The sequence below is a fragment of the Ornithodoros turicata genome, chromosome 1 (assembly GCF_037126465.1).
Source record: "Ornithodoros turicata isolate Travis chromosome 1, ASM3712646v1, whole genome shotgun sequence".
NCBI classification, from domain to species: Eukaryota; Metazoa; Arthropoda; class Arachnida; order Ixodida; family Argasidae; genus Ornithodoros; species Ornithodoros turicata.
Genome location: NC_088201.1, coordinates 41,581,271 through 41,604,889, shown reverse-complemented (window position 1 = coordinate 41,604,889; position 23,619 = coordinate 41,581,271). Strand labels below are relative to the sequence as shown.

Sequence of the window (23,619 nt, the reverse complement as noted above, 5' to 3'; positions counted from 1 at the left end):
AAGAGCAAACGAATGGGACACTTTATGAGAGGGGCAGGGGGTACGAGACCGTCCCTTTAACACCGTCGGTACAGACTTGCATAGGTAGGAGATAGACCGGGACAGAGTAGAACAACCGGCTGTCTGCCGGGGAAAAAACACATACGGGGTGGGATTCGATCTATACTTGATACATGCCACGCTCCAACAAGCCAATCTACGTTCCGAATGATATCGTGCTCTTTCCTGATTTGTCGAAAATGCGATGGATCCGCCTATTATTTTGTACATTTCCCGTTTTGCATAATGTGTCTAAAATAGGCGTACGCTTCGTGTTCTCAACAAGTCAGGAGACGGGACGATAACATTCTGAATGACATTTGGCGCCGGGCGATGCTCACGGCCGCGCTGCTGATCTTTTCCGGCGAAATTTCCAGACTACGAGGAGAGTTCTTGTTCTCCTCATCGGCCTAACATCCTTGTATACGATGAAAGATGGACGGAGGTTTTGTATGTGTTTGTCCTTTCTATGTCGTTCCAGCCTCAGAACAGCAGTTCTCTCATGTTCATCCTTGTATACCTCAAAAAGGCCCGTTGTTGACGCGAACCGATTCATATGTGCTGACACTCGTCGAAGAAAGAAAGAAAGAAACAGTTACGTAAACAAACAAAGAAAAAAGGCAAGAAGCAAGCACCGATAGTAACAAGAAAAGCGCCCGCGTGAACACTTATTGAGTCAATCATCAAGGTCACATGAAAAGCCTGAGAAGCGATTGGTGCTGCGCCCACCGTACAACATCCAAACGGCGCTCGCTTCGCTTCAACGCCTTTTTTTTTTTTTTTCCTTTTAAACTGCAATGTGTTTCGTGCGAACCACTGCTCCGCGCACGTCGCTTCACTAAATACTGAGCAGACAGAATGACAAAGGATGCATGCCGCTCAGTGCTCTACTACAGCCAATGTTCTTCGTCAAAGCAGTAGCGACAAGACGGCAGCTGTATTGACGGAGGGATCTGACAGGAAATAGATGCAGAGAGAGAGAAACAATCATAATTTGTGGCTTCACATCGTCATAACAAATATGTGCGTGAGCGACGGCACAGTGGTCGGTCTGTGGACTGATTTTGCCCATCCGAAATGTTCTTTCCTTAAAAAAAAAAAAAAGTACGCTGAAAACGAGGGACTGGGCGTCTGGGCGAGTTGTACGGTGGCAACAAGTTGCTGGCGTCCTTGGTCAGGTTCGGACCTGGGGACAGTAAGATCCCCAACTGATCCACCGATACCGGTCGCCAACTTCACGCTGGCTCTTTGTGCCACCCAGCTTTGTATGCATCTGTTGCTTTATACGTGCACATAAGCGTAGAGATCAGTGATCACGGTAATGTGGCGTGAAGGTTCACTCTCCAGGGCATCTCACACTGATATGGATTCGCGATTGGTACACATGACTACAAGTATCCGGCTACCAGCTGCGTGTTGCGCGCTATATCATGCACCATTATCTAACTGCATCGTCGACCTTCCGGCAGACAATGCACAACGACGAACGGGGTCATCGTCCTCCATATAAAACTGTTAGCTCAGTTCCGCACACACGGGAGCAATTGCGGGCTGCTTTCGATAGCCTTAATACTGCGTCTCCTGTTGTGTAATGGTTTATATATTTATGTGGCACGAAGCGGAGTGATACTGGTGCTTTCGTTCGCGCACTGACATCAACGTAGGGGCCATGTGACCACTCCGACCTCATACAAGATAACGCCGTCCTTCATGGACGCTCAGCAGTATTACAAGATGCCACAGTACATGTATGTATGTAGGATACGTATACACTGAGGCGCCCTCGTCATCGCGATCGTCATCATCTTCGGGGCGTGAGTGCGGTGAGCTCACCATAGCGTGAGCATTCGAGCCCTTGAGAACGTCATCTTGTTTGCTAACGTTTCCCTCCCATAAAAGTGCCTCTTGCCATGTCTCACTCCTACATGTCATATTTCATAATTAACGATACGACGACACATGTATTGTTTTGATTCCCCACATCACCACCAGCAATTGGGGTAGAGTATCGCCCCATTCATTATCTCACAATAAAGTTGTTGTTTTGTGTTTGATAGGTGCCACTCTCGCTTCACCGAGAGTTTTTTTGCGACTGTTACAAAGCAAATTACGTAAACAGACGGAGGAGAGGGGGGGGGGTCTTTTTTTTTTTTTTCGTGTGAGCACCGCGAGTCAACTGTGGCTATGAGCGGCGTACAAACGTGGAGAAAGGCAGCAAGGACAGTGGCGGATTGGTATGCCTCCTGGGTCCACTTCAGGGGGAAATTCGGGAGAACCTAGGAAAAACCTCACACAGCGCTGGGGGCACAATTCACAGAAACAATACAATTTCAGTTGACTGTAGCATATTAGAGCGATAGCTTTATATGGCCAATCACCGTGTAGCTTTATATGACCACGCCAACCGCATTTAAAACGCGACTGACCCAGAGATGCAGCCAATTTTTGAAGCGTTCGTTTCAGTTAAACAACTCAGGAGAAAGGTGCTGACACCAGGATTCGAACCTGGGCCTTCTGATTTCCCGTCATATATGCTACAGCTACACGACGACAGCAGTTTTTATAGAACGTTGTTTATAGAACGTAAGTCTATTTAATGCATTTATTCTTTTATTTTTTTGCCCTACTGATGCGTGATGACTCGCTGCAGAGATATATAATAAGATTTCTTCCCCAACAAGCCATCCGCTCTTCCACCTCCCGATATTCGAGCCGCGAGGAATACGGTCGACACGGCCGCATTCGAAATAGCCGAAACCAATAAGCGGTACATTCGCGCGGCTCTGGCATGAAATGAGTCACACCAGCGAATGATAGGAGAAGCGTGAAGCAGAACCCAAATCTGACCACCGCAATTATGTGCTGCATCGTGTAGGCAAAGTAGGCAAGCGGAACAAGGCAACGACAGGGTGAAGATCCATCGGAAATGCATCATACTGAGGTAACATTCGTTGGGCCTTTCTTCGTGAACGTTGTATAAAAGTGAAAAGAAACGCGGGAAATCCGTTACATGAGGGCTGGTTTTGTGTAATAATGTGCCGCCAATGGTATGCCAACTCTAGAACGTCCTTGTCGTTTATTGAGGTAGTTTACATGGCGCTCTGCCTTTGTCTTACATGGATCATGTCCTCTTTTATTTCTTCTTTTTTTTCTTTGCTTTTTGAAATAGATGAAGTCCATTACTCTCATTTGAAATAAGCTTCTTGCGTCTTCCTGTTTAACGGTAGAAAAAAAAAAGAGAACAGAAACATTGCTGATGCAGAGATGCAAGAAGATACACGTTTCCGATGTCTGTGTGTGACGCGAGGAGACCAAGAAGAGATCTCAATAAAAAAATAAAAACATCCACACAGAAGTCTCATCCGAACATGTCACTAAAAAAAAAAAAAAAAAGGTCGTCACACTTTTCCAGTACTCATTCTGGAGATTGAGGTCATGGCGGTGGCTACGATCCCTATTAATGGCCCTTAGCAGTTCTCTGTATCTTTCTAGCCAGGGGACCCTATGCCGCAACCAACTAGTTATTGTATTCTTTGATTCTCCCCTGCATTTCTGAGCCCTCAGTCGAAAGGACTGAAATGTGCAATCAACACAGACAGCACAAGACGACTGAGTGTAAGTGCGAATGAAGCAGGAAAAGCAGCTGGCTGTTCAAAACAAGTGGCAATGAAACACGTATTCGAATGACGCCGCAAGCTCTTAGTCTGCAACCCTTGTATGCAGACATTTTTGCGCGGACCAACTATTTTCATTATCGAAAGTTAGGTAACTAATGAGGAGTAGCAGTGATGTTTTGCTCAGAACAGTACCCAACACCGGAAGGTATTTTCCAAAGTATCGGCTACACGAACTTTTCGGGGGGGGGGGGGGGGGGGGGGTTTCTTTTTTTTAGTGAAGCATTCTCTTTCTTTAGGATCTCGCAGTATATTCCAGATTTTCGCAGGTGAAGCGTTTCCAGCAAAAGTGGAAGTAGAAGTGGAGTCGACGTCACAATGGCTGGTTCGATATAATGCTGAGCAACTGTTACACAGAGACTGAAACGGAGAAATTCCTAATCTAAAATGAAGCAACGCAAAGAGTAACTGCATCCACCATAACGGTCGGAAGTGACAGACGGTGGGCGGCTATACTCTCGTGCTGTCATGGCAACGGACGTCACGCTTTATAGCGAAACTATCTCGGATAGTTCCGTACCGGAAGTATCGCGGTGTGGAAAGTGAGCCAATTCTCTCGCTATGTGTCCAAGCAGCATAAGTAATTGAGTACTTCGTGATTTCGGCATGTCCCTGAGTAGGTACGGCCAATCATCTACGTATTGGCTGATAATGCATCATGTCACGTGAACGAACTTCCTCGGTTCGCGAGGTGGCCATACTGACCATGGGCATACTCAGTACGATGGGACGTGGGGCAGTGAGACTTTGGAATTCCAATTTAGTGTGTTCGCTAGCGTAAAATCCAAGACAAAAGAGGAGATTAAGTTTTCTTTTTCTTTTTTTTAACGGAGGTGCTTATCGTTAATATACAGATCAGGAGTAGTAGCATCGCTTTGACACTTTCGCACGACCTACACATAGCCCGAATAATGCCATCACAAACCTTTTTTTTTTAATCTACAATTTACGCAAAATTAAATAGCGCGTAAATAACGTGAACCCGGTGTTGTTCTTCAAATGCTCCATCGAAATACATTCCTAACGACAGGTCAGAGTTGCCACCTTTTCCGACGGTAAATACCAAACACCGCGCTTTCCATTTCCCGAAATAAGGTGCTCATCACGAAGTAGTATGCACTCATGAGGCTAATGAGGGGGAGGACGGGGGACCCCCCCCCCCCCTACGGTATTTACGGTTGTCTACGGTATCTATACATCTGGCTCTACGAAGCTTTGATCGCTCATTTTAGCTATCGCTCAATCTTTGGCAACGATGACGCAAACGAAAATCTAAAGTCGTAAGGTTTTTACTCCGACTTCGCCAATTTCCGAACATTTTATGTCCGCATTACCCGGATACCGAACGCAAGCCTCGAATTTCCGAACTATTCGGGTGAAATCCGAACAAGTGACAATCCTACGACAGGTATGTCGTCACAGAAACAGACAAATTAGTTCCTAGAGCTCGTAGCATTTAGGCTTTTCCAGAATACTAGTATAGTGCGCTGTGTTGTCCAGAACTGACATTTTACCAATGATATCTTACGAAGTCAGTGTGGCATTAAGTAGACCGTCATACATATACCGTTATACACGTCATATTGAGTAGACAATGAGCAAGGTACAAGGCGCCCTAGTGACATTCTGGCACACAAAGGATACCAAAATGTCGCCGTTGGGAGAGAGAAGAAAAAAGCGTTTTCAACCTACCATGATACAATTTGTTTTGCCTACAGCCCACAGGTTGACTTTCTTGTCTTGGCCGCCAGTAACCATGACGCGGCCAGACTTCCGTCCAATGGAAAGGCAGTTGACGCTGGCTCCATGAGCCACGAATTCTTCTGCAAATGAAACACGTACAATGGTTACTATGGGGTTTTAGTAGAATGGTGAGCACTCCACGAAAACGATACGATAAGGAACGCTATCAAATACCGAAGAACGTTAACGTCATGTCGTCCACTTCAAAGGGATAAAGCAACTAGCTTATCACGTTTTCGGAGCCGTTATCGTAAACACCTTGTGATCTACTAAAGCAAGCTAATACCCTTTACCTAGTTGCCAAAACTTATTGCGTCGTGTCGCCGGCCTTAGGGGTGCACGCAGTCCCCTTCTTCCAGCTGCAAAAATAATCAAATCATTCATCGAAATCATGCTTCGCTAACTAGTTAATTCTAGGCTTCGAGATTAGATCACTAGTATACTGTTTTATTGGTGGGAAAATGAGCGAAGTGCGCCATGTACTGCCTATAAGGGCCTCGGTGGCTCAGTCGGTAGAGTGTTCGCCTTCTGATGCCGAGTTCGCGGGTTCGAACCCGGCCGAGGACGCCAGCAACTTGGTGGCAGGGTACAAGTTGCTTAGACACGCAGTCTTCCGCGAGGGGCGTTAGATACGGGGTGCCGTGCGGTGAGCTTTCATCGCACGTTAAAGAACTCTCAGGTGGGCAAAAGCAATCCGCAGACCGACCGCTGTGGGTGTCGCTCATGATCTCAGATGTCTCGCGACGTAAACCCCCAATTATGATTACTGTCTATAGGACCTCTCCCTGATTGTCATGACAAATGACGTCATAGTGTTCGACAGCGCCACCAATTTGGTAGAGTTGAACTACGCTCAAAGCAAGGGGCAAACAAGGTCGCCCCCAAAAGTCACGGTCTTGAGGGGAATGTGATGGTCCCACTTTTCTTTCAATAGGAGGCAGCGAACAAGTGCCAATTCGTGGAACCCAGCCCTCCCTATTTGTTTCGTTTTCAGTCCATCTACTAACGTCATGATGACGTTTCTCGGGTAGAGGTCTATTCACGAGAACAGTCCGAGTTTCGTGCAGCTCCCCTACGCTACAGTGGGTTAGCACCACCTCGTGTGAGGCATTCATTTGTGACCACAAAGGCAAAAAATCCCGGAGACACCAAAAACCCTAGGAATAAATGTACGTTGTTTGTGAAACTTCCACGAGCCTAAAGCATTCCATAGCAATTTGCGCAACAAGCCAACGTTCCAGAGACTTATCTACGAATGAGACAGCGCAAGGACGGGAGCAAATAGGTACGACGAGTAGCATCGCAAAACAGCTCTGGCCATCAGTGGCAAGCTCTGTCCTTGAGCTCTAGGCCGGACTCGTCATTGAGCCGTGGTCAGAACTGCTATGCTCCTCAAGGACGCATCATATGCGGTGGCCTTCGTAAGTGCACACATCGCATCGCGCCTCCGAGGAAGCCATGCAATAATCATTTCCTTCGTCATATAACTAATGAACAAAAAGTCGCTATAGAGGGAGCATGATGCGATGCGGTGTGTACTCCACACCATACGGTCTGCAAATTACAGCGCAGGATGGCAAGGTCACGGTCATCCTTAGAGGCGTACCTTTCTGTACAAAGTGTGCTTCGACACCTACGCTCCTTCATACTCCACAAGACAGCGTAACAGTCTACATTCTTACACAAAGCCATTTTTGCTTAGTTCAGGGTCCGTGCAAGATTCTTAACAATGTTCCGACAGTGAGTAATTACAAACGGGTATCTTCTAATTGTTCGAGTTCATATGAGTCTTCAACGGTGGTCACAGAATATACTGCCGTAGCGATTCATTACGAACAAACCCTCCCTCCCACATACAGGGCGTCCCAGAAAACGTGTCATTGAATTTTAATACAACAAGAACGGCACATAAAATCATGCGGTCAACGGCATTTGTTCTTACTAGGTTTTTGCCAACTCCTGATGTGCATGTCATGTAACGCAAGTTTAATTATGTAAATTTTTTGCGAACTGAACTCGGAAATTTGCCAAGTAAAGGTCACTTTTTTACCCCACCAATGTGAAGAGTGTGCCGAATTTACTCAAATTAATGATAATTGACAGGAATATTGAGAAGCTATCGTATCGGAAAAAAATAGCCGAAAGTCATGCTCTACGGAGCTCCCAGAGGATAGCCCGCGACGAATTCTTCAGCGCAATCGTTGTCAGTCCGACGAAAGGAGGTTGGAAACTGAGGCTGCGTTCCAATACCCCGGTTAGTCGACTGCCTAGCGGTCTAACCGAAAGTGCCGCCATGTTAAGTCTCGTTCCAAATCTCGCCAAGTCCGCTATTCAGTCGGCTACCGCCTAGTGCGCATCGATGCAGTCTAGTTATACGCCTGACCATCTGACAGCCGGGATGGAGACGCGCGTTGACGGTACCAGCGTGCCCGCTGTTTCTGCTGGCTTTAAATGTAAGTTGCACATAGTGGTATGTTTTTTTTTTTTAAACCAAGAGATCCATAATAATGACAACAACGCGGGAAACGCTAGTACCTGCTGCGCTTGCGCCGTACGCATTTCTTGCGTGAGCAACGAGATGGCGCCACAGGCGCCTCGGCTAGGCAAGCCTGTTCAAATAGTGACAAGCAAAGGGGTCTACTCAAGCTGCCTAGTCAGGCGGCCTCGCGGGCGCGAGGTATTGGAACGCAGCCTGACCCTACACAGGCATAGTAGAAAGAGATAACACAGACATGGCTTATCGCGTCCGGCTTCGGCTGGGACCGTACCTTCCCTCTCCCAGTTTCAGGAACTGTCACTTTTTCTACTATCACTCTGTGGGCTGGCTTTGCAACCTCCTTTCGTCGGACTGACAGCGATTGCGCTCAAAAAGTCGCCGCGCGTTATGCACGGGTGCTCCGAAAACTATGATGTTCGGCTATTTGTCCCGATAGGGTATATCCTAAATATCACTGTCAATTGTCATGAATTTGAATAAATTCTGCATGCTCTTCACATTGGTGGGGTAAAAAAGTGACTTCTACTAGGCAAATTTCCGAGTTCAGTTCGCGAAAATTTACATAATTAAACTTACGTTACATGACATGCACATCAGGAGAAACAGGTACTGCTTCAAGTAGCTGAAAAGTAGCGCTCGTTTCTCTTTTATCGTTCGCTTTAAATAAAATTTCTGGACACGTTAGAGCAAACACCCTGTATACTTGTTCATAACTTGGGTTCCGCGTTTTCAGTTTTAACCGAAAAACCTACGCCGGCAAATTTATTCGTCACTCGGTTTTAACCGAAAAACATCAAATACAAATGAATGTACGAAAGATTGGGGGATTAATCGCTGCACACGTTAAATGTAACACACACACACACACAAAAAAAAAGAGCTCTGCTTTCACGATTTAGGTATTCGGTTAGGTACCCGATGCACTTCGCTGTGGAGCAATCCTTTCGTGCATATCTCACCGAGGCGAATTTTTTATTGGTTTTCGGTTTTAAGGCTGCGCTGAGACGCACAGTTTTGAAATTACGTTGCGACTTGTATTCGCAGATAACTGCAGGGTAAACCATGTACACACCAGAAAAATCACCAAGAAAACGCCGATTTCACAAAAACAAATAAACACAGAAAAACATACGCCGAATCCGCTCTAAAATAAAACCCGAAAAAGCGGAACCCTATTCATAACCCGCTTCCATCTGTAACACTGTATGTCCTGAGGGTACATAAATTCGAAGTATTACATTAAAGGGGCGCTAAAGTGCAGAGTTCTCCTCGCGGAATGAAAGATGCCGTTACCTTGACAGCAACACAAAAGGAATCGGATTCATCCGTTGCGTTGTTCGTAATTTATGATCGATAGAAAAGAAAAGAAGAAGAAAAACGCAATGTTCGCTTTGCCTCTTCCTCTACTTCTCGAGAAGCTCGACAATGCGAAGAGGCCTCTGACTGGTCTCCTGAAAAAATCTCCCGCGATGATTGGAGAAATCATTTGAGGAGACCAACGAGAGCATGCTCCGCGTTGTCGGCCTTCTTGAGAAGAAGAGGAAGGGTGAAACCGTAAATTGCGGTAAAGAAAATACTACAAAATTGTTGAAAAAAGATGACTAGTTTCGACCTTCGAGTATACCCACGTCCAAAAGTTGTGGAGCCGACGCAGAGGCGTAGGCAGAGGGAGTGTTTCGAGGGGTTCAACCCCCCTCCTCCCGCCCCGAAATCGTGAATTTGGGAGAGGGAAACAAGGGGAATATTCTCCTCCCTCACGTGAAGCCCCGTAGAACCCCTCCCGAATATTTTTCTGACTACGCAACTGAGCCGAGGTAAAAAGTATCTTTGACACGTGATTTCGGGCGCCAGCTGCAAGATTCGAGCAATGCCGGCCTCGGAACTCGGAATCAACTCGGAACTATGTAGGATAGCGGGAGTATATATATCTCGTGAGATGGTGGCGTTTTAATTGGGGTAACCTTCGTCGGAGGCCAATGACAGTATGCTTGTGCAGTGATCGCCATTAGACGCACGTACCTAAATGTGGGGCAATACAGCGACTAGCCGTGGATGACCGCGGTGACTGTACGCAACAGCGAGAACCTTGACCCATTGCTGCATCGATGGTACTATATACAAGGAGAGCCCGATAGGAAGGGCTTCCCTTCCTGCGTGACCCACATTCGGCGCCGAGAAAAGCCCACACATGCACCCATGCATGGATGCCACAATTACGCAGAATTTGACCACGCTAACGAGAAAGGGAAGGTGCGCACTCACTGACGCCGACAGTCGTTGGAACGGGCACTAGACGCTGGCCCTGGAATGCCGTGCGAATTCTCACACCTGATCAACAACGTCCTTACTTTGGCAGATCGCACTTCACTAGTTGCACCAATCAACCCGTGCACAATCGGATCTTTAAAAAAAAAAAAAAAAAAAAAAAAGGCACCGAACCGTGTAGGTTAATCAATTGTTTGTTGCTTATTATCCATTCAGATATAGCTGCAACGCCAGGCAAGTTTTCAGCTTACGTAAAACTTTGCGTTCTTACACGTACTCACATTATAACTTGGGATTATGCGCTCAATGGATAATTTTCGTGCTCATAGTCATAATGTACATCACATTTGTGGTAACGCACCTGTATTTCAGTGCTTTTATGTGAATGCGATGAAAAGTAAATCTCAATGTGACGAAAGCGTTCCTCACCATTTTGTGTATTTGAAATTAGTTTCCAACACCAGTACAATAAAGGTAAAGATACAGATTAGTAACAAATTAATCCGAATCAATTTCGCAGAAAACGAATGAAGTTCAAACAATCAGTCGACATTGATCGTTCGGCAGCAAGCTCCGGGTCGGCTCAGGTTCGCCGAGGTAGCCCAGAAATTTAGGCAGAAGAGGTATGAGAGCTTGAGGTAGAAGACCGATCAAGCATGGCGTCTTTGGAGCGGATTTCGAAAGGTAAACTAAAAGAAGGCCGGGCCCAATACAGCCTGTGCAGTGCTCTAACTGGAACTTTACGCACAGTTTGTGCACCTGCAGCATTCGCTTTTCGTCCTTGCATAAACGTGACACGAAATGAACGTGAAAGCATAGTATACAGCATAGATAATTTGCAGTGCCAATTACCTCGCATCTGCTTCGCTGGCACGAAAGAAATCGCATAAGGTCAGGGTGAGTGGACTAAGTTTAGTTCGTTTTTTCTTTTTTTTTTTAGTTCCGTGTTAGCGCGAAACAGCTGTGTCTATGAACGGCGTACAGATATCGACAGATGGAGAGAGGATAGCGGGAAGGACAGGGGGTTAAGTATGCGTCCCGGGGCAGACTTCGGGGAAACTGGTTCGGCATTCGTCTGGAAAGTCTTCGGAAAACTCAGGGAAAACCTCGGACAGCACAGCTGGTGGTACAATTCGAACCCACCACCTCCCTGTCTTCAGCACGACCTTGGCTACCCTGGTCACCAGTTTAGTTCGTGAACCGAGGTTCCGCAATGGCCGGTGTGCCCATGGGTCACATGACTACCAATGAAAGAAATTAATGCATTCTGAAAGCGTTCTCACATCACTCAAACAATGTCAACTATACGGGGAGCGAAGTGTGGCAGTGTGCGGTAAGGGCGCTTGGATAACATACCACGTGCTTGAGCCATCCACAGCTCTCGCATTTTTTGCTCCCACAAATGGTTTTGATAGCACCACGAATACTCTGACGTTGATCGGAGCTCAGTGATCAAAATAAATAAGATATAATTAGATAAATAAGTTCTGAACTCTATATCATTTATCTTGATGGGAACATGATGGGAATTGATGTTCTGAGGCTGGAACACATAGAAAGATAGGCTGGATCACACTGGATTGTAATCACCCACATCCTCGGTAATCCAGCAGATGTGGGTTCGAGTCCTACAGCTGGCTAACCTTTTCAGTGACTTCCTTCTTTCATCATTTATCTGCCAGACTGTTGAGTGTTACGTGAAGAGGTGTTCGGCGAAACAGCTGCCTTGTTTCTGTCCAGATCGTCCAAGGTTTCCCCGCACGAGAAAAGTAACTCCGGCCGGGGTGAAATTGCAATGAGACGCCTATGCAGCGTCCCGTCAAGCCCCACAGAGTTGGGAAAATGCCCTCATGGCGTTTGCCCTCACCTCAATTTTAGCCAACAGAGCTTTCTCCTCACCTCAATCTTTTTGCTGGAAATTTGCCTCACCTCTATGGTATTCCTCGGCCGCTTTTTTGCAGGGGAACCCCCTACCATATACGTGATGGGTGAGGAAACACTGCCGCAAAAATATGCGAAGCAGCAAGCCACTACACTTCACACGGTGCTTTCGGCGTAGAGGGCACGTTACGTAAGCAATTGGTGGTTCCCATCTGAATTTCCGAAGATACGTTAATTAACTTTTGGAATTAATAGAACGAGGTGGATAGTCTCAATTGTGGAAATAAAACATGCTTCCTGGGAAAACACGAACAGCTTCTCTTTCGAAAATCCGTAAAGTGCAAGAAAAGAAGGCCATTTAAGACAACTTTTCTCGGTGTCCTGTAACCCTAGTGCCTATTTATTTTTTCTTTTCTATTTCGGGTCTAGCTTTCTGTATTAATTAAAACGTTAATATGTTTCGTTAACTACAGGCGTACTCATTTTTCGCAACCAGAAGTGTCTCCTCGCCTCAGCCGTAATATTTTTGTTGACATACTTCACCTCACCTCGACGACCATGACATGAGGGTGAGGTGAGGCCGTCCTCACCCTCATCTCCCCTCGTGAGGGTGCCTACCCCTGCTGAGCACCCGTACTAAATCGCGCGATGCAGAATAAAAGAAGACCCCCAATGCCAATTGCATTTTTTGTTTTATGAGGCTTTGATTTCTCTCTTTCTCGCTGATAACTTATTGATTTTGCGGCGAAACGTGCCTGCTTATAGCGAACTACGTAGACTGTGACTGCGACTGTGTTCCTACCGCATATATGCCGCACCCGGTGGCACTCGGGGTTGAAACACGCGGAATAACGAGCAACACAGTTCGCTTCTCGATGAAATTATCTTCCTTCTCATCATATAATTGCCAAGCCCCACCCTGCAAAAATTATGCGACACATCCCTCGTCCGAAGAGCTGCAAACTACCCCACGTCCAGGTCACGTTAAAAGAGCTGGGGGGAAAAGCTGTCCCAATTAAAGATCCGCCTGAATGCATCGCTTCCCATCATGACCCCGTTGTCACCTTAAAGGTCCTCGTGACAGAAGGGCGCAAACTTTTCACGCGTCGACATGCTTTCTATTGTGGATGGACATCGTATGTGTTTAGCCGTGCGTGTCTCTCTAAGGTTTTCCTGTTCTGTCCACAAGGAGATGACAGTAACTAACGTTGGCAGTACGTAGCACCATTTCCATTTTATTACGTCGTAAGCGATCGTTAGTATTGGTGCTAGAACGACATATTGTCTAATCTAACTGGGGACGAATGAGCTGACTGCGCGTCGGTAACAAGTGGCCCGCTACTGAGACAAAGCCGAGTCCCTAATTACCAGGCTTCAACGTGACACACACGAACACATAGCATATGTTTACATAGCACGAGGAGAGAGTCTCGTACGATATAAGCGTACGTTATAATACAGCCAGTCAAATGCGAATGAGCGCGACCCCATAATTCGAATGAGGTACCAAGACGTGAATTGCCCGATTCCCTTCTAGGTTTACTGGGAGGGAGGTTTGAATAGTATAATATGCGTGCAGTACCTACTGTCACACCTCCGAATAAAAAAGGCTCCGCGTCTAGCGATCCACTTTTTTTAAAACTCAAATAGGAGTGCTAAGATTGGTTTTGACTGCTGTATTATGTCAGCTAGTGTCCTTTCGTTCGACATAACGAAACTCGCAAAAGGAATAAAACTTTCGAACAACGAGTGACCACGGTACATACGAGTACAATCAAACCTACAAAAAACGACGAAACGGACTCTTCACTAACTCCATGTACATGGGAGGCGGCACACATCTATTCCAAGACTGTCAACACGAGAAGAAAAAAAATTAAACTGTGTTGGTTTGGCTCTTCTTACCGTACATAGAATGCATAAATCAGTTGACATTCCTGTCGTTAGGGGGGTTTATATGCCTAGTCGTCTCTTCTGCGCCACTGGCGGCAGGTGACCACAAGGAAATACACAATGGCAAAGTAGCTCACCCCATCCGACACAGTAGGTAGCCTCAAGATGTAGCCACGGAAGGAACCGGCCGCGGTCAGCCAAACGGGCATCAAACAGTAGTGCCGCGCCCGAACTGGCCGGCACGCTGCCCAGGGACACCATGGGCGCCGGAGGATACGCGGCCACAAGACCGGACGTCATCAGCTCGCGACACATGCGCCCACACCAAGCCTGGGTCTTCACTCTGACCACAGGCTCGAAAGTCAGTGGTCAAAACGCGGAAAACCCGATCGATGCCAGAGTGGCGACACCTAGCGACAACACGATACTGACTCCCCCCTGCGGTGATCAGGGGTACTTGCCTCTTTAAAAGAGATCCAAAGCAATCCAACACTTAACACGTGGTTCTGGAGGGATAATCACCATTTCCTGAACGGTGCAGCCTGTTGGTTCTTACAACTCGTCTCACAATTTTGACCACCCAGCGCTCCTTACTCAGTGTTTGTTCCCGTGAAGATCATACCGGGAATCGATACATGTGCACTGAACGTAGGTACAGGTACGGCTCTTTTACCAGGAATTAGAGAATGGAGCAGCGCTAAAGGATTAATGCAGTTTAAGCAGTTTTGCACCAGTAATGTGATTACAACCAACACGAAAGGAGGATGCGTGTGCTACTCCTGGTGGAGAATAAACGGGCTACAAGCCAATACAGAGAATACGAATAGCGAGAAAAACAACAGTCGATTATAGGGAATGGATATGAAAGTGTTAGTCCCCTCGAATCAGGCTGATCCACTGCGGTAAGTGCAGGCCCCATTCAGTTTAGTTGCCTTTTCGCGAGACTCGTTTTAGATAAGGACGTCTTAGGAACGGTGGTGACGCGTTACGTTTCAGCGAAAATAGTTTCAGAGAAGCACGTTTGCGGTGAAATACGTATGACTCCATAATGGCTTTGGTTTCTGTTTCGTTTCTCCCCTCGGGGGGAATACACGCAAATTCGTCGGTCCGTGGTCACCACCAGCAGAAGTGGCTATTGGTTCAATACTGCTTTATTTATTTATTTTCTATTTTTATTTGTGTGTGTGTTTATGCGATTTGATCCGTGTATCTCCTTATTTTGATGATTTTACGTGCCATAGGTGGACCTATACGGAATGCCAATCAAGTTTCGTTAAAAGAGGCGCAAGTGTACTTTTTATTTGTGTGTGTGTGTGTTTTTAGTGTACTTATAAAAAGTGTAACAAACCAAAGATTGGGTTTATTCGTCCATGTTAATAGTGATAATAGACACATGGATGAAACACCAAAAGACATTGCAGAGTGCTTACATGTATCATCAAGTACTTCGTCAACGTATATGTTCCCTACCGCTCCTCTTACGACTATCAAAGGCAAGGCTTTCATCTGGGCACTGTTGTAAATGCGACATACATGCGTATATCGCCTCTCACGATGAAGCACCCGGGTCATCATCATCATCAAAATAAAGGGTATTGTTGCAGGATACATCCGGTTCATGGGCATTTCCAAGTAATACAGGGCATAGTCTACGACTCTGCTGCTCCGCCCAAACCTCCACGATACCAAAGTCTCCTGTAAAACGTGCCCTTCAGCCTCTAAAACACGATCTCTAAAACGAGCCTCTTTGACGATAAAACGTAAGCCGCTAAGCTGTAACGTTTTCTCGAAAACAAAGCACAGTAAACCGTAGAGGAGCCAATGGAGGCAAGCTGGTGGATAAGCTCCACATGAGAAAGCCTGAGCGTGGGTGACACAAGCAAGCAGTTTGTCGTCCGTTTCACTTGTCGCCCACGCCAAGCTTTCTCATCGTGGAACTATTCCAACACATTTACCTTGTAAAAGAAGCTTACTCAATATGACTTATTAGGTAGCTTTTCATGAAGAAATTTTGCGCTAGCGCGCAATAGTGGCGGAGGATTTTGGACACGCTAGTAACCACGCACTTTCACGACGTCCAACAGCCCCAAAAGGGACAAGCCGGATCGTGGGAAGGTGCAGAAACTGAGCCTTATCACTGTTTACACACATTGCGTTGCTTCTGGCTAGAAGTTCCTAAACATGATGCGGTATGTGGTTTACTGCAGAGACATGCAGGCACGAATAGCATTTGCTGATTAGCTCAGTACACAATTACGGTACGTGAAGTACTCTCATGGAGCTGTGAAACACGAGCCAAAGACTGTCGTAACAACACATATGCGCGAATTACTGGACATACGTATTTGGCAAACTTCTCGATTAGTTACGAATAGGAAGAATATTTAACGAGTACCGAATGCCTAAAGCTAATGGGCAACAGCCAAATCGGAACACGGGGGAAAGTGAGACGCGCGCTAAGGAAAATATTTTTTTTATATGTATAGTTCGAATTCACAGTAAGAAAGAACCCTTGCACCAAGATGGTGACTACGTGAGAGTGGACATTTCGCGTCTTCCTCAAACTGCTAATGAATAAGCCACAAGCTGCCCTCTCGGTGATCCACACCAACACCATCGACATCAACATCAGCAGACACCCCGGCAGCATTCGAGTCTCCATGCTCGTGACAATCACCCAGTTCATTTCAGTTAAAGGTTGTCAACATAAGCAGTCATCCTTGTCATTCATAGCTCTATAGCTCCCACAAGTTTGATGACATATGTGCAGTGGGGCTGAACGGAATAGGCGGCTCGGGGTTAATTGGACAGTATGTTTATTTTCCTAGCTCAACTGTCGGCCGGCAGTATCAATGAGAATAAAAATAAAATTTTATGACTGTACTTCCGGCAGTGTCATGAGTGAGTTTGTTTGTGTGTGTGGGGGGGGGGGGGGGTGCGTGCGCGCGCGCGTATGCCAATAAAGAACCAGTAAATAGTGGCCGTTGTTCATCTGTTCTGGAGGAGTTAAATTATACCAGCTCCCGTGGCATAGTGGTTAGGGTGGCCGCTTTCCACGCCGAGACTGGGAGGTGACGCAGGTTCGAATCCCCGCTCCGGCTGTGCTGACTGGGGTTTTCCGGCAGACCTTCCAGACGAATGTCAGCACAATTCCACTGAAGTCGGCCCAGGACGCACACTTAACCCTCCTATGTCCCACTCCTCCCTGCTTTGAGGGTCTCTCCTGCTGCTGTCCTCTCTCCATCTGTCCACGTCTGTGTCACGAAACACAGCTGCCATTTTACGCAAAAACAATAATTTTCTTCTGTCAATGCATCAGTGTGAAGACGACTCCCAAGTCCCTGGCTTCAGCAAAACAACCAAACAAAATTAAAGACTACAACACGTGGCATCTGGTTAATGTACTCGGTCCGAAGAACGCGAAAGCAGCAGCACTGATCGCACCGTGGGGTACCAAGAACAACCCGGAGGGCGCAAACACAGTCGCGTCGAAGTGTCGGGTTTCTCAACGGGGTCTGTTCCTCTACGTGTCTGACCAAGCATCTGGACGCCATAAATCTGAGCTTCCCGAAGATGTCATGGCCCACCGAACCAGAGTGTGTTCTTCTAAATTAACTTACCCAAAAACTGTTAAACAACAAAAATCCACAAAACAAGCTTGTCGCCCTGTGACAGTCTGTACGTCGCTCATGACCACAGTTGCTTCGCGGCGCTAACACGTTAATTTGTGACCAACCGATGTGAAACGAAGAAGAAAAATGCTTGAAACGGCCCATGCAGCCGCACTTAGGGACCGTAGTAACTACACACAACGGCTACCTTTTCTATGTACAACAGAAGTGTTCCAGAACGTCAGAAAAGCGGCTCGCGAAAATGGAACAGCCAATTTCGCGTCAATATATCTATACTCCTTTCAGCCCACTGTTCGCCGACAAGCAAACTCACGCTGGCGGAAATTTATTGGTCAGTCTTTGCAGCATGACCCAAAATTTTTCGAAATGATAGCGCCGTTTGCTCCGTATGGAATGAGGCGTTAGTGAAACGGCTATACTACGGCGAAACCAGTGTTTCACAGCATAAAGCGGTACTTTACAGAACGACTTCTACAGGCAGGCCTCCGTGATGTACCCTTATATGTAATATATTTCAGCTGCCAGGAACACCTTCTCATTGTCGTTATCCCACCAGGTTATTTTCGGCAGTTTCACTGCGTTTACGAATCCGTAGAAGCACTCGACGATACCAGCACGTGATGAGTAAAGCACACGACATAAAGTCATCTTCGAAAGGTGGAAAGGTCGAAAGTCCAGCGCTCCAGTGAAGGTATATGGCGAATTCCGCTGCTTATTTTCGTGCGGCGCAGTGTATGCTCCGGTATGGGTTCACTGTAGAAACGAACGGAACGACCGATGAAACTCGACGCACGCTGCAATGCAGTGACCAGTGCAACATAGAGAAGACACAAAATGCAATTCGAGAATCTGTTGCGTCGTCCCTGTGTGTTTTTGTGTCTTTGGGGTTTCCTTTTGTATTACAGTGTAACATGCATGCCATGCCAGTGTAATGGCGAATCCCGCTTGTCGTTTTTGTGCAGCGTAGTGCAGTATGCCGGTGTGGGTTAACTGAACGGGAACAACCAATGAAATGCCACGCACGCTAACATTGAGGTGGTCAGTATAACATGGACGCATGGGCCAGTGTAACAGTTTCTACGGGGTGTTTTTTTTTTTTTTTTCTGTTTTAGCCTTTACAGAATTTTTATGAAATAGCAAAGAGAGCAGCATAGATGTCGTCTTTTCAGTTGAGTCCGACGGCCATGCGGACATCCTCTGGTAGAGAGTATGTAACTAGAAGGTGACTAATTACCTGCAATTCATTAATGAACTCTTTAATTAGGGAATTTCGTGCAAAAGCGAGATAACAGAACGGGAGATAATCCTCGTCGAAATCCACTCTATCTTTTAAAAACCAAGAAAAGAGCGCGTGCCTTGAAATATCTATCGCCGAATTTCCGTATGCAAATGAGCCGAAACCGAAACAGCGCGCAAACCGAAACGGAGCGCATCACCATCGCCGACGGAGGTTCATCTGTGCCGGAAAGCTGTTTATCCGGCCAGCAGATGGGCTCCTACTCTAATCATCTCAATCGCTCCAAATCACGTGGCCATCTGACGTGAAATGAGCGCTGTACATTCCCGGTCGCCGCGGTTTCGGTTTCGGCTCATTTGCATATAAAAATTCGGGGATGGATATTTTAACGCACATGCGGGTTTCAGGATTTGTTAAACGTGAAGTGGCTTGCAACTAGGATAGTCTCTCAATCTGCTATCTCGCTTTTGCCCGAAATCCCCTAATTAAAAGATGAATTAATTAATTTTAGGTAATTAATCATCTTGTAATTGCACACTTTCTTCGAGGGGATGTCCGCCTGGCCGTAGAACTCAACGGCAAAAACGACATCTATGCTGCCTCTCATATCTTTTGTATGAAAATTGTAAAGGCAAAAAAAAAAAAAAAAAAAATCGCCTCTCCAACTACCTGTAGAGGCGCTCGCGTAGTCTTCAAGATGGCGGAGAAAAGAATGATTGCCGATGGATAAATCAACCTGCTTCATGCCTTCTTCCACGAGACACGCTTCAAAAATTGTGCAAAAAACAAAACTCGCGTGTCTTTTCCGGCTGTCTTCGTTCACGCTGCTCCTGTGATAGTATATTTTTCCTCTTCCCCTTCTCGACATTGAATATTCTTCTCCGCAGTATTTTTGCACTGCGGAATTGAGCAGTGCTGTTGCTGTTTGAGTTCTGTATGCCGGGAAACTCCATCGCACACGAAGGGAAGTTGCGGCAGTTTCGGGTCAGCGCGAAACACACCGGGCGTCTGCTGTTACTATCATTCATTGAGTGCTTCTGCTGGAGTCCGCTAGGTGGCGAGCAGCCAGTATAAGAGCTTCTGCACTACAACGGCCAACGGAATTCGCCATAGATTGAAGCAGACTTGTGCGTAACTGAATGCTCTATACTCAAGTTACTTAAATACTTTTCCGAATAACTTGGTATCTTACAAATACTCTTAAAAGGCAGTATTTACTATTTAGTATCTTAACTCAAACACTTTTTGGCAAAATTTGTACTCATTTCTTCAGTTACTCCCAAGGAACTCCCTTTCACTCTTTTTTTTTTTTTTTTTTTCGCACACGAAGAATAACTTCGTGTGCTTTGGTTGGGCGCTATGCCACTTACATGTACACATACATTTCATCAGATATTCCAAGGTACCCCCGTAATTCGGCGGCATAGCCTACAAAAAGCAGGCGGAGCCCTATGGGTTTAGTGTCTAATGTGGTGAATGCACCGCTTCTGTCCGCGCGATCGACATTATCAAGCATGTAATAAGAAGGTATGGCGGGAAAGTAGAGCATCCGAATAACTTGATAGTAACAGTAAGTAACGAGTTACTTTTGTGAGTATTTAGTATTCTACTCAGTTACTTTTTTGTCTGGTACTTAGTAACTTAACGTAGTAATGCTTATTACTTTTTTTGAGTATCTTGTACAACCCCGACAAAAGCCTCAAGTTGGCGGCCACCGGTATTTCGAACGGATATTGTTCTTCTACTGGGCACCGTCCTCATCATTGGCAGTGTATTTAAAGGGTCTGGCACTGTGTGTTAAAGAACTGTAGGGCACTGTGAGTCGTCTTGACACTAAAAAAAAAAAAAACAACAGACAACCACGTTCGCTCAGCTTTACCCCGTCACCGTAGTAATTCCCGAAAGATACAACAACTTTATTTTAAGATGGAGATTGGGGAGTTTCATCGCCATAGGCGATACTCTACCCCATTGGTGGTGATGATGTGTGGAATGAGATATTGAGCCCCTTCACAATAAGGATCGAAGTCCGATTGTATACAGAAAGGTCAAGAGAACATTGAGCGCAGAGCGTTGGTGGTCTGGATTCGGCCAGGGACCAAGCAATTTTGATAGGGAGAAGGGGGGAGAGTCCAGCAGACTAAGAGTGCTGAAAGGGAACTATTTTTCTACGTGTTCCTTTACGAATGGCTGTAGAAGCAGCATTTCTGTCTTATCTCCGAGTTGCAGCCGGTCGAAGTGAAAGGAAGCGACGTTCACCTGCGCCACAAGTGCGATGCTCGGGAAGAAAAGCTGCGAGGTCGTCTAACAACCCGTGATGGCTGTCAGCGAGAGAAGCATTCAGTTCACATAATGAGTGGAGCTCGGGCAGCGGCCGTTCGTGACGACACGCTCGTCGTTTCCGGCGCCCCGACGCGGAAGGCGGCACCAAACAATGGTGCCGGGACAACAATACGAAACTTCCGACCCACTGGCATCGTTCCACCGGGCTGTCACCTACAAAAACATGGAAATCTATCTGGTGTAAATAAGATGGTGTCCTCGAGTTTCACGGAAAACGGGGAATACGGAACCATTTCCATTTTGAGTCCGTACACAGTAAAACTTTTTACACCCTTCGAAAGGGTGTTCATATGGACACCCTTTCAAAAACGGTGTTTTTTCGTAAAAACACCCTTGCAGTATGGAATAATAATAGATGCTAGCCTAGCGCGTCATGCTGCATTTCTACTAGCTGGTGTTCTTCCACCCAGCATAGCCAATCTGCGACACCGATGCTGGAAGAAGTTTCACCTCGTGCCAAATCGGGATCGAACTTGCGATCCTGAGTACAGTAAGCCAACACGTTACCGGGTGAGCTACCGACGCTCGTGTGGGCTGTCTAGATTACAGGATACCCATCCTACGGTCAAATTAGTACGAAATTTGCATGGAACAAGCATATAAGACTGTCAGCGCAGGTGAACTGGCATCGATAACGAAACGCTGACTTTGGAGGACGGACACATAACGACACCGACTGTGTTGTCTATTTGTCCTCTCAATCTCAGGGTTCCGTTATGTGTATTCACCCCCTCGCGTCGGTTTCCTCACCGATCTATCCGTTATTTCGTTCCTTTCATAGATTAAGAACTCTGTTATGGGCCCAGGTTGTTCTTCGCGGACACAGCAACTCGAAAACGGTAAACGTATTAAATGCAGACCTGCTGTCAGGGGCGCCGGAACAGGGGGAGCAGGGAGAGCGACGGCTCCCCCACATTTACGAATGGGGGAGCACGGCTCCCCCAGTGTCAGCCCAGCGTCGTATTCTTCTACGGTCTAACGGAAAGGCCCGTGCATGTGTTCTTTCGGCGGCCATAAATTTATAGAGCAATAAACAGAGAGCCTACCACTGTCATTGTGCGGAGACCGTTTGAGAAGAGCTACATACCAAAGGTGTCAGGTTCACAGGGTCCTGGAGTTGACCATGGCAAGGTTTGTGGTACGAAGTGCACTGTCGAGGTTTCGAAGTGCAATAAATCAGTTCGAAAGTGTGTACCGGGAGGCGCGAGCATTACCAGACTCAATCCACGGGGTGGGGTGGGGGGACAGAGGCGCAAACGGGAATCGCGAAAGGCACGCAAGACACAAGACATCTGGGGGAAATAAGGATACAAAGATACCGCCCGGTTGAAGGTTGTTCTAGGGGCGGTTTGCGAGGCGCAGCCACAGATTTCAGAGGGTTGTGGCCAGGGTGCCCACTTCGAGCTGGCGTGTAAGACCTGTAGTACGACAATAGATGGGTAGAAATCCAGCGAACCGGTAGAGATGTAGGAAGGAAGTTGCCTCAGGACAGAAGCGGCTTCTGTCCTGAGGCAACTCCCTTCCTACTCCTGTAGTACGACAAGTGCGATTGACGGAGACGAAACGTCGTGCCGGTGTTGTGTTCACCTGTCGGCAACGGCAACGTCGAGGGAGCGCCATCAAGTTGTCGCCTGCAGAAGCGTTATATGATTATCAAACGCCATAGACATCGGAGAAGCCCACACCTCTGGTAAGAGATATGTATCGCAGCTTGTTTGTTCATATTATGTATATGTTCACTTGTCATAGTAAAATATTCTAGCTGTTAACCTGATTGTTGGCTCCTCACTTTCCACCGTACTGATGTCTCAAACTACCCACTGTTGTCATTTACCCGGCTTTTCTTATTGAGTCGCCCTGGACTGATAACGACAGCGTGACACCCAGTCAAAGAGCTGGGTGTCAAAGTGACACATTCTTGCTGAGCTCCAGACCGCCCCAGGAAAGTCTGGTTTCTTCGCAGAAGGCTTGAGGATCAGACGATATTCGCTTCCAGTCGCGGCACGCGTTCATGCCGCGACGACGATTCCCGGGGACAAGTCCCGGAAGTTCCTTACACATTACTTGTCATAGAGGTCTAGGCACTGCGCAGAAGTAAAACGCCGGACGCACTGAACTCATACCAACTAGCCCACCACCAAGCGCTATTTAATGACAATACTTCTGCAATGCTATTTTAGATCTACTGTACAAATATGCAGATGTCGTTTGCCTGGAGCACGTTTACAGTTTGTGTAGCAACCCTGTATAACACCAGCATGAGCCTCAAGGAAAATAAGTGATGATGATGATGATGATGATGTTTACGGTAGCACTTTTTTTCGCTCCCCCACTGGAAAAATAGTTCCGACGCCACTGCCTGCTGTACATAAAAGCCAGTATGCAACTGCCAGAGCGGCCATCACTCGCCTCTGC

General features: G+C 46.8%; 1 protein-coding gene across 5 annotated transcripts in view; it reads right to left on the bottom strand.

The window, feature by feature from the left end:
* LOC135378090 (katanin p80 WD40 repeat-containing subunit B1-like) overlaps positions 1-23,619 on the bottom strand; it is a 105,295-nt gene that overhangs the window by 71,087 nt on the left and 10,589 nt on the right. For 4 of the 5 annotated variants that reach the window (XM_064610954.1, XM_064610956.1, XM_064610955.1 and 1 more), the window contains 2 exons: positions 5,750-5,815; positions 5,406-5,536 (listed from right to left, as the gene is read on the bottom strand). In XM_064610954.1, the coding sequence (XP_064467024.1) occupies positions 5,406-5,536; positions 5,750-5,815 (197 nt within the window). The remainder of the gene's footprint in view (positions 1-5,405; positions 5,537-5,749; positions 5,816-23,619) is intronic. The other variant, XM_064610957.1, reaches the window with a different exon arrangement.